The 12,435-nt window shown below is 35.2% G+C and overlaps 1 protein-coding gene across 2 annotated transcripts in view; it reads right to left on the bottom strand.

Annotated features, from left to right (window-relative positions):
• Nucleotides 1-6,490: 6,490 nt before the first annotated feature.
• The window catches only part of LOC125259454 (follistatin-related protein 5-like), a 53,273-nt gene continuing 47,328 nt past the window's right edge, over nucleotides 6,491-12,435 (bottom strand). Inside the window, exon 4 of one of the 2 annotated variants that reach the window (XM_048177087.1) lies at nucleotides 6,491-8,188. In XM_048177087.1, coding sequence (XP_048033044.1) covers nucleotides 7,860-8,188 — 329 coding nt within the window. In that variant the 3' untranslated portion in view covers nucleotides 6,491-7,859. The remainder of the gene's footprint in view (nucleotides 8,189-12,435) is intronic. The other variant, XM_048177088.1, reaches the window with a different exon arrangement.

Below are 12,435 nucleotides of genomic sequence, written 5' to 3'. Positions count from 1 at the left end.
TGGGCCATTGACTTTTTTTCCTTTAAGCAGTCCAATTCAACTAAACATCACTATGGCTAAATGCACAGAATTCATCTTCATTCCAGTGCAATAAGAGAGGTGAGATGTCCCATCCATCTACCCGTAGACCAAAGAATGTCCGTGATGAAATAATATCATATTCCTTGGGTGGCTAACCAAATTAGGAGATCTAAATTGGGACAGAGCTTCTCCATCAAAACAATGAGTCAATTATCTTGAATGTTATTTCTCCACTAACCATGACATCCATCTTCTTTCCACTCCTTTTGTCTTATTAAATAAATCATTAAAAAAAAAGAAGAAGAAGAAGTTCCAACATGTTCCATCATAAGGGGCACATCAAGTATTCCAGGCTTTCTCTTGCCTAAAAGTGGCTATTACACCTGTTGACAATACCTGCCTTTATTATTAAAAGGGAAGAGTGAGGACTTTGAAGCCTCCAGAATCAGATGTGAGGAAAGCACTTCAAAAAGCGGATGACATTCAGCATTATCATTAATCGCTTGAGCTGATGATGAGATTTACAATTCCAGGAAATCCTGTTGAGATGCACAGAAACCCTTTTAGGTAAAACTGTCAGTTGCACCAACAACCCTGAAGTGCCAAAAACTATGATTTCCTTTCATGAGCTCACATTTAATCTGCTAATATATCCTCACTAAATAGCTTACTGTATATTTTAAAAACCAAACACCCTTATCGAGCTGTACCAAACAAACCATCAAACCTTGATCTTGTGTGTCTGCATTCATGATTTTAGAGCCTTAATAAGGTTCCTGTGTCTCACTTTTTGGTACAGATGTGATTGTGGTGATGCTGCTCTAATCCTGCTCACGATCAGATAATCCCACGGGGGTGGGTTGAAACGTTTAATCACGCCTTCTGGAGCTTCGCCATGCATGACCTCATCTTTACCTCTCCAGCTTCCCTAAAATTACAGAACAATTAAAATGTGAGCACAGTTACTGTGCATCTCAGATATGCTATTTTTCCCTAAAATCGTGTTTGTTAAAACAGCTCTCTATATACCAGAAAATAAACAGTTGGGTTAAAGTGGTGTAAGGTTGTGTTTACATCATAAACCAGGCTGGATTCTTGCAACAGTCTGGCTCTGTTTAATGTGGATCTTAGCACAGATGTCTTGTTTTCTGGAGGAAGTCAATTCTCTTGATAGTAGACATCAGTTTTGAACTCATTTATCTGTATTGACAAGTTCTGTTTTCTTGAAAGTGGAAGTTGGAAAGTTTGAGATCTGGGATGGTATAACGTGAACCACATTTGAACCCAGAACTTCCTCAGGGGTAAATAGATATCGAAAAGTACAGTAAATAAAGAACATATTTCTTTTTGAGCCCCCAATATAAGAATTCTTTTTCACTTAATAAGACAAATTTTTCACTTTATATTTGTGCTGTTATTTTGTCCATGTAACACAAAAGAAGAATTTTGAATAATATTCACACAGCTGTTTATAATGACCACAAAACAGTAGTCCATATAACTTGTAGATTTTTTTTATAAATATTTTATATATTAATAACATTAATATTTATCTTTAATAAAGTAATTAATAATAATTGAATAAAATAATAATTAATTAAATAATATGAGTCATATGCACTACTTTTATTGTGGATTTTGGTGGCTTTCTTGGAACTTGACATGGTCACTGTTTTATGAATATTCTTTTTTGTGTTTAGCAGAAAAAAGAAGCACACAGCTTTAAAACGATATGGGAAAAAATAAATAACACAGAATTTTCCCTTTTTTGGTCAATTAATACATTGAAAAAATTGCTTCCACAACAATAATAAATCTCAAATCAATTGCAATCTAATAGAAAAAGGGGACTAACACTACTGACTATTGGGGGAAAAAATTTTGAGTTTGTTGTATAAAATGTCTTGGATGTGTTATTTGTCCCAAACGAGGGGCGACAGTGCCTCAACTTCACACAGCATCTGAATAAGTACAGCATGAGTGTTTTCAAAAATAAATAATAATTAAAAAAAAAAAACCTTGTCTGGATATATTTATTGGTAAGAATTAATGAGGGTGGTTGTTTTTAAAGTTGGTCTGAACATATCAGTGAACAGGGAGGGTTTTTGTCTCAGGCACATGTATCTTCAGTGCATACTCATTAGAGTAAATCAAGTTTCCCTCTCTGTTCCTCATGGCCTTAGTGTTTTTTTTTTTCTTTTTTTTTTTTTTTTTTTCCTTCTAATTCTCATTTTATCCCTTTAATCCATGTCTCAGCATCCAACAGGTAGTGCTGTGCCTAATAGGCTCATTAGCAGTCTGGGCTGCAGTAGGAGGGAGGGCCAGGGTGGGTCTCTCTCAAAGGACACCGCAGCTGTCCCCCAGGGAGAGAGCTTTAATTAGATGTCACTGCAGACTCTTTCAATACTCTCTGGTACAGGGTGACACTCGAAACAACTGACATGTCTGGGCACAAAGCCATGTGGGGAGTTATATTTTCATGTGTGAACTCATTAGAATTCTGTGATAATGTAGCTGGGATAACAGATTTTATTTTGCAATAAATAGTATAAAAGATAAATAATATAAAAGATAAATGGTATAAAAGATTCAATGAATATCATTATGTTTTTTTAGGAATGTTTATCATGTTTATCTAACAGTTGTATTCAAGTCACATTTGTATGCACTGAAATTGTATTATATTTTTGAAGAAATGAACAGATAAAAAGTGACAAAAATTTGCTTCATATTACTAAATAACATTTGATCTTACATAATATTTATATTTCATAAAATAAATATACATATAATTTTATTTTACACTACCATTCAAAAGTTTTTGGTAAGACCTTGAGTCTTCAGTGTCACATGATCCTTCAGAAATCATTTTAATATGCTGATTTGCTGCTCAAGCAACATTTCTTATTACTTATTACTTATTTCTTATTACTTTTTTTTTTGGAAACCATGATACATTTTTTAAGATTCTTTGATAAATAGAAAGTTAAATGTCTTTACTGTCACTTTTGATCAGTTAAATGCACCCTTGCTAAATAAAAGTAATTTCTTAATAAAAAATTCAAAAAATTAAAATTCCCCAGGCTTTTGAACAGTAGTGAATAGACGTACGCAATGACCATGAGGTTCTTTTATCCCAGTTCTATCATGACTTAACCATAAAATTTTGAACACTTGAAGTAACTCATTTGAAGTCTGTCAGTCCTTTCAATTGTCAGCAACATTCAAAACAACAGAAGAAAAAAACAAGACATGTGAAAGACTGATGGCTGAATGGAGTTACATCAGATAGACCACAAGCATCATTAATTTTTTATTCTTATGAAATAAATTGAAGTAATGGGAAAAAAAGAATGAGATGAATATATCATCTTCGAAACAACCCAAACAACCCAAACTTACACAGCGTATGCATGGAGCAAAGTGCAGAATTCTGAAAGAGCCATTTAATTTCCCCAGTGCAAATAGTCATATAGCGGGTGAGTCACTGAAATAAGGGACATAATTGAAGCTTAACAGACAGAGGAAAGCTTAATGGGGGGATATTTTTCCCTAACAGTTGATGCGGCAAGAAATGAACCTTTTTTTTTTTTCTCGCTCCGACTGACAGTAAAGCTGTCTTTTGAGACGTCTACCGATTATTCATCATAAGTACTTTGAAAGTTTAAAACTTTGACGCATAATATTTTTCCTTTGTTTGATGTATTAAACAGGACGAGCATGGTACCATAAATCTTGGGGGTCCCATGTAAAACTATATGACAGGTCTTCCTTTTTTATCCTTTTCTGTGCAGATTTTCTGTCCATCTTTGTAGATTTCGGTCTTTTAGAAAGCATTCATCTGGTGGGGGATAGATAGATAGATAGATAGATAGATAGATAGATAGATAGATAGATAGATAGATAGATAGATAGATAGATAGATAGATAGATAGATAGATAGATAGATAGATAGATAGATAGATAGATAGATAGATAGATAGATAGATAAATATTTAAGTAAATATCTACACTGTAAAACATTTCAGCTGGTTAAACTTAGAAATGTAAGTTCACCTGCTGCCTTAAAAATGTGAGTTAACTCAACTTGAATATAAGCTTTGTTTCAACTCAAAAATAGTCAAGACAACGCATTACTTTAAGTTAAAGTTTAAACTTAAAGTAATGCATTGTCTTGACTATTTGTGAGTTGAAACAAAGCTTTAAGTTGAGTTAACTTATGTTTAGTTGAGTTAACTCACATTTTTAAGGCATCAGGTGAACTTACATTTCTAAGTTTAACCAGCTGAAAATGTAAATATCTAGTAACACTGAATTAAACACGAAATTCTAAAGTAGAAACACTGACATTGTATTTTTATTTACAATTTTAATAAATTGCGATTGGTCAGGCCCCTTGCCACCAGTGGGTATCCCGTACGACACTGAACAAAAGATGTTTCTCTGAAAGTAATGCTTTGTAATTGCACATAATGTACTATTGGGCTCGAATGTATGCGAAGAACAATTAGAAAAGCATTTACAGTTTACTTTGCCAGCCCAACAGCTTGCATCCCATCGTTATCCAAACCCAGAACCTCGTGCCAAACCACACAGCCCTACAGGCACGCAAAATCCGAAACCTCTTCCTTGGCTAGAGAGAACTCCTTCACTGCCTTCCTACTGGGACACAGAAGTTCTGTAGCCTACAGCATATGTTCTGTGATGTTTTATTACTTATTATGGCATCTACCCTGCTACTTCTCATCTTTGCCCTGGTCAGCACATAGTTTGGGAGGAATCAGCAGTCTCTTGATGTTCTGTGAAGCTTTCATCCTGCTGCTTTTGGTTAATTTGCTCTGGCGTATGCACAGGCCCCAAATCACTAGACTTTGACAATATCAGTATTTGTAAACACCGCCTAGCCAGACAATCAAAAGCCCTGAGAGACAAGAAAAATATTGGAGCGGTACAGAGAAGGAATCGTGGAGTATAAATGAAGCATTAGAGAACACTAGTATGCAGAATACTTTGGCACTTAATTGGCCACTGCTGTGTGCAACTAGTGCAGAAATGACAGATTTCTACACAGAAAAAAGATGATAAACACACACACACACACACACACACACACACACACACACACACACACACACACACACACACACACACACACACACACACACACACAAAAACACTATACACAGATAAAAACACATTTTTTGCACCTACAATAATAATTTAACTTAATTATGAAAAGGTACAAATGCTTCTGCATTTTCTGATCTGTACACTGTTCACATTAGATTTATCTGTGGTCCAATGCATTTACTGTTTATCAAATCCAGTGCATTCACTGTTTTATTTTCTTCTTCTTCTTCTTCTTGTTTTAAGCACACATCTAAAAATAAAATTTGATGAGGTTTGTTCTTGAAACAAGAAAAGAAAAAGCAATTTGGCAATGGAGGAAAACAATAAAAATAATAAAAAAGATATATTCTCTTACACAATTTCGCATCAAATTCAATAAAATAACCTTGTTTATATATTTGTACTGGAAAACAAGTGGAAAATACGAAATAAAAATTGCAGGATGGCACATTAGAATCAGAATTAAAGGGTTAGTTCACCCCAAAATGAAAATTCTGTTATTAATTACTCACCCTCACATCGTTCCACACCCGTAAAACCTTAGTTCATCTTTGGAACACAAATTAAGATATTTTTGATAAAATCCGATGGCTCAGTGAGGCCTGCGCATTGCCAGCAAGTTAATTAACACTTTCAGATGCCCAGAAAACTACTAAAGACATATTTCAAACAGTGCATGTGACTACAGTGGTTCAACCTTAATGTTATGAAGTGACAAGAATACTTTTTGTGCACCAAAAAAAAAAGAAGAAAATAACAACTTTATTTAAAAATATCTAGTGACCGGCGATTTCAAAATACTGTTTCATGAAGCTTCGAAGCTTTATGAATCTTTTGTTTCGAATCAGTGGTTCGGGGCGTGTATCAAACTACCAAAGTCACGCCCCCCAGTGGTGAACCATTAAAATTTCGAAACACGTATGATGTAACGAAGCCTCGTTTACTGAAATCACATGACTTTGGCAGTTTGATACACGCTCCAAACCAATAATTCGAAACAAAAGATTTGTAAAGCTTCGAAGCTTCATGAAGCAGTGTTTCAAAATCGGCCATCACTAGATATTGTTGAATAAAGTCACTATTTTGTTTTTTGGTGCATAAAAAGTATTATCGTCGCTTCATAAAATTAAGGTTGAACCACTGTGGTCACATGAACTGTTTTAAATATATCTTTTGTAGCTTTGGGCATTGAAAGTTTGGGGCACTGAAAGTGTTACAGTAATTATCTTGCTGAAAATGGAGGCCTCGGAGTTTATCAAAAATATTTTAATTTGTGTTCCAAAGATGAACAAAGGTCTTACGGGTGTAAAAGGACATGAAGGTGAGCAATTAATGACAAAATTTTCATTTTTGGATGAACTAACCCTTTAATTCTTAAAGCTCATCTCTGGTTTTCAGTTGAAGAGAGACTTTCTGAAAGGTAAAAAACTATGCTTAAAGTTCAGATAATGGTCGCCAATGCAGAATGTTATTTTGCTTCCAGAATTACAAAAAGCTCTTTAAACTTATCAAAAATAAGCACAAAAATTATGTTTTGAGTGCCCCTGCCATTGTGAAAACCATTAGTGCCTATTTGATACTTTGTGGACACCTAATTATCCAATCCAAACATCTCTCTAATTATCAACTTTCTACAGTTTAATATTCAAAGTTTTCAAGTAAGGAGAACAAACCAATCATTTTCTAAAACCACATACATGATTGATATGCTAACAAAGATATACACGAAAATGCTAATAAAGCTATGTAAACAACTAAAAATGTATGAATATTCAGAGGGCAATTTTGCAATCAGACATTGCGGTGTCTTCCTGAATTGCAGGACAATCATCTACACTAACCATACATCTCTCTGGCTCTCCAAACTTACACTGATTGGCCCAAGCAGGTCAATATCATTGTCTGACAGCCAAATGCTCTGACTGAGATTTGATTTGAGAGGGCATTTAGAGGTTTGATTTCTTGGTAAGAATGTGGAAGTGCTTGGCTTATTGCCTACTCTTTCTGATGGAGAGATGGAAGAGTTTTCCTGCACATGTATGCAGTAGTTAAGGTGGTGTTTTGCATTCATAGGGCTGTCTATAAAATAATAGTGAACTTAGTGAACTTGACAAACTCAAAAAAAAAAAAGAGCCACTGAGATGATCTACTGTGGTACAATATGAGAGCATACAATTTCAGCATTGTTTTTAAAATCTTTCATATATCAATTTGTTTGGAACATTTGATATGATGGTCCATTAGTTCAACGGACACATTTAATATGCTATAATTGTTCATCTAAAGTCATCTTTAAAAAATATAAAGTTTTTTTTTTTTTTTTTCTTATCCAGAAATTAAACCTAATATAAATTAGTCAGCAGAACAGAGCAAAACAAAATGAATGATGATTTAAGAAAGTTAAGTTTCCAGTTCTAAATCAGATTTTACAAGCACAACATAATATTTTTCCATTCATTAGTGGCCATTACTACTGCATTAGGGCTGGACATAATTTCTGAGAATTGTATCTTGATTATTATGCTGAACAAAACAGCCTCTCTTTTTCTTGGAAAAGAAATTTGTCAAGTACGTCTCCTTTGCCTCGCTGTACACATCAGGATGTGCTGTTCTTATAACTCAACTCAACATCCTTTTCAGAATTTACAAAACCACATCTTTAAACAATTAAGTATGCAGTTCACATAAAAATGGCTTTAACAACCACCTTAATCAAACAAAGTAGTCCAAATATGCAACTGGACAATGATGGACAAAATACCATTACAAATCATATCAGGTTCTTTACCTTTGTAGAAGCATTCCTCGCTGTGCATGATGGTTATTCTCTGATGGGCCAAACAGGAGGCTCTGTGAAGCTCACAGTGGTTCTGGTAGAGTTTGCCGTCAGATCCACACACAGGTTTGTAATGTGGTTTGCAGCGATCCAGGCACTGACATTCTCCTTCACCTGTTTCTTGGTCAACCACACAGTGCTTCCCCAAACCACAGTACTTATGTTCACAGGGCCCAGGATAACCATTCTGACCAAAGAACCCTGCAAAGAGAGGAGAAATTGTAATATTACACATATATGAAGAAACATGTCATGTTCATTCACTTGACTTCATTAGAAGTCGATGTGTTCTTTAGAGTTCATATCATGGAATCAAAGTATAAATATGTGTTTCATCCCACATCCAACTGAACAATTAACTTACTGTAATTTAAAACACCAACTTTACAAAACAAAGCACAGTAAAAAGAGTAGAGCTAGAGAAGTTATGAACAATCTCACAATTGTTTTGTAATGCCATACAGTTGCTTTGTATTTTTGGTGTTTAGTCAATGTTGGAAGTTAAGAAGCAATGTGGAGGAAACAATCCCACTGTACTGATAATATGAAGGCCGTACGGGCTTCACATGAAATATGTATGACTGCAATAAAACATAGCCTGAGCTCTACCACACTTCCCTTTATTATCAATTACAGAGATGTGAGCTCTGCTCCTCCTTCAGCTGATCATTTCATAAATACTAAGAATTGAAAATGCACAGTCACGTTTCAGATCTCAGTTCCCCTGTTAGACAATGGCAATTACATTTGAGTAAGGGAACTTGATAAATAAAGCTTGTAAAAGCCATTAAAAAATCTCAGGGAATGTATAAAAATGACAGAAGGGCTTTTTGTATGTTTGAAAAGTTAGAACATAGTCTTTAGTATTTCTTCTTAAAATGTACATAACCTTTTGATTGTATTACATTTTTTTTCTCTGAAAGAAACTAAACTAAATCAGAAATTAATATTTTGTTTCTTAGTACATATACGAAAATTACATTTAACTAAATTAAAATGTAAACAAAAGAAATATTAATTGGATTGACTGCACAGTAAGAAGAGAAATGTGTATTAAGAAAACTGCTATAAATTCATAAACTTTTGCTGGTAAATGGTGGCATATGCCACACAATATTATTGATTTTTCAAGTCAAACCTGTAATTTCAACAAAACTCTAAAGCAAAATTCCCATCTAAAAACTCTATAGCAAAATTCACAACAATCATGATGTTCAATACATCACAGAAAATCAAATACATTTGTGAAGCATAAAAACACACAGTCGTGCTTTTAAGTCCAGGATACACCAAGCTGACATCAAAGAACTAGCGGCGATGAACGCTGACTGTGTTGTTGCCTCTCGTCGGCTGCGTCTCAGCCAAAAAGCTGCGCTTGAACACACCAAAAGAACTAATGGTGACTGTCAACTAGCATGTATGTTCTGTGCCTGCATGTAAGTAAATATATGTCTATTAGGGGTGTAACGATACCCTCATGTCACGATTCGATACATATCACGATACTGAACTCACGATACGATATTATTGCAGTACTCCAAGACATGGTAAATGGTTAACAAAAAATGTACTGTTGGTTAAAATGCTAAATCTGGTATTACATTGGGTGTGGAAATTAATAGGCTTGGTGCTGGTAACCCAATGCACAAGGACAATAGTGACTAGAGTTGTCAAAAGTACTGACTTCGGTACCTAGTCGGTACTGAAATTTTAAAAATGTGATGCTTTGAGCACTGTTGAGCAGATTCGTAAACACCTCTGATTGGCCATTGTGTTCACGGCTCATCAGATATGTCTGAGATTGGCTTCAATGATCAACGCTGTAAAAATTTTGTAAATAGTCATCAATGAAGCTCTTCACTGTGCGCTTACACAGATAAAAAAACACTTTCAAATTCAAACACTTCCGCGTACTTTGAAACGCTGCCGTGCGTTGATCATTGTAGCCAATCACAGACATATCCAATGAGCATGAGAACACAATGGCCAATCAGAGGTGTTTACGAATCTGCTCAAAGCGTCACATTTTTTTAAATATCAGTACTGATAGGTAGCGAAGTCGGTACTTTTGACAACTCTAATGGTGACACCAGATTACAAATCTTCATGATTCTGAAGCTGAAAATACAGAATTATTTTAGACTAATATGCTTGTACTCTGTCACTGACTATGTATATTTAAAATAATGTAGGCCACTTTTTACATTATCAGGACCCACAAATGATTATTATATTACATTATCATACATTATATTCAACATTATATATATAGTAGTTTAATGTTGTACTGACACCAAAATGTTGTAAACTTGAATTTCTTCACACAGTAATTTTCATATTTGGTGAACTATACACAATACATACTGTCACTATCCACCATACAAATTGTGGCATTTTTGTATTGTGATATATAGTGATAAGATATATTGTTACACCCCTACTGTCTATATCAGCAGGTATCTATAGTCTATTTTCATCATTCAAAAAGGGCAACCGAAACTAGGACTGCAGATATACAAATTATAAACAAAGCAGAGCTTGCTTACCGTTTTGAATATCAATCACACTGATCAATTTCTTCATTCCAGTCGGCTCATGTTATTACGAAAGTATTTGTGCATTCGAATGCTCAGGTAAGATGATGTAAAATTAGAACAGCCTTCTGTCGGTACCATCTTGACTTCTTTGCTCGCTTTCATTACTTTCGCTTTTATTCTTGTGCACAGACTGCATAGACTAATTTGCAGCCAATCAGAGTTCTCTCTCTCACCGACGGCGATTCAACACGCTGAATCGGGCCAAAATTCCGACAATGTCTGTCCAATGCTGAAGAACACACTGAAAAAACGAAGCTGGACAACACTCAAAAACGGCACTATATTGCCCGACGGCTGACTGTCGGCTTGATGTGTCCCTTTAGGCACACTGTCCTTTAGAGAGTTAGAGACCTTTTAGATGTGTGTAATTAAATGATGACTTCTTTCATCAAGTACCACATAATGAGGACCTTCTCACTGCAGGTTGTTGTAGTAAAAAGAGAAAATTGGCTTTTGCCAGCAGGGTGGACAGAAGCCAAGATAGCTTCTGATTGGTATGCACACAGTGCCTCACCGTGACCACGGTGACATCAAAGACAAATGACTAATTCAGTCGCAACGATTTGTTATTGATGAGTCAGCTTTTCAAAGAGAGAACAGAGAGTCCGAGACCGAGAGAAGGAACGCTTGATTCTGATGAAGGGTTTGGGTGAAGGTGTGGTGTCCGGCTTTCATCTGCCCACCATCAAACATGGACTTTTCATCCCAGTAAAAGCCAACGCAAGAATCCTAAACAGAGCACCATATGAAAATGGAAAAAAAATGATCAGTGTCTGCACTAAAGTAACAGCACAAAAGAAGTAGTAATCAAAAAAGTGAGCCAACAAAACGTTGACAGCAGCAGAAACAGAAGACAAATTCTGATGACCTGAGGAGGTCAAAGTAATGCAGCAGTCTTCACCGGGGAGCGATTCCTCTACCTGACACCGACAGCAAAGCCATGACTGAGCGATAACTGAGCTCCGCTCTCCCGGCTGGTCTCTGAACCCAGTGTCAGCCCTTAGGTGCTGATTATAGCAGATCCATGGCATGCATGATAACTAATAAGAGCTCGGCACAAGGCTTCAGAGTCAGATATATAGTCATATCTCTTCATACAGATGTACACCCGAAGACTGCCAGACAAAATAAAAGGACGAAAACATCAGTTACTCTGTATTTGTGCAGATTTTATATTAGCTGTGTGAAAGAGCAATGCAGAGAAGAGCTGTGAATGCTTGTCATATCTTGTAATGTAGTGTAATTGATATCTGTCTACACAAAGCCATTTGTGGTGATAAATAGAGCACTCTCTGGTTTCAGAAGAAAATCCCATTCTTTTCTCCATACTGACAATTCGGTATAAACATTTCAAGGCAGACCTACCATGAGCTCTGAGGTTATTGATAAATGGTACAATACTGTATATGCTTCTTTTGAACCCATCATAAAAAAAAAAAAAAAAAAGCATTGTGAATGGTCTAACGAACGTCTTATATATTTCTGTGTTTATTTGTGAGTGTGTATGTGTTTGTATAGTACATATACATATATATGTGACATGACATTACATAAAAATGTAATATATATTACAATTTTATATTGTAATAATATTTCACAATAGTATTTTTTACTCTGTTTTTGATCAAATAAATGCAGCCTTGGAAAACATATTTTTTTTTAAAAAACAAAACAAAAAACAAACACACACACACACACAAACAAAAAAACATTTGTACAGTTGTTTTTAATTATTTATGTGTGTGTTGTGTGTGTGTGTGTGGTCCTGGTAAACCCTACGTTGTTGGGACCAAATGTCCCCACAAAGATAGTAATACCAGTAATTTTTGACATAGTGGGGACATTTTTTTT

This window comes from Megalobrama amblycephala, linkage group LG23, assembly GCF_018812025.1.
Source record: "Megalobrama amblycephala isolate DHTTF-2021 linkage group LG23, ASM1881202v1, whole genome shotgun sequence".
NCBI lineage: Eukaryota > Metazoa > Chordata > Actinopteri > Cypriniformes > Xenocyprididae > Megalobrama > Megalobrama amblycephala.
Note: the sequence above shows the minus strand (reverse complement) of the source record. Positions and strands in the feature narration are given on the sequence as shown.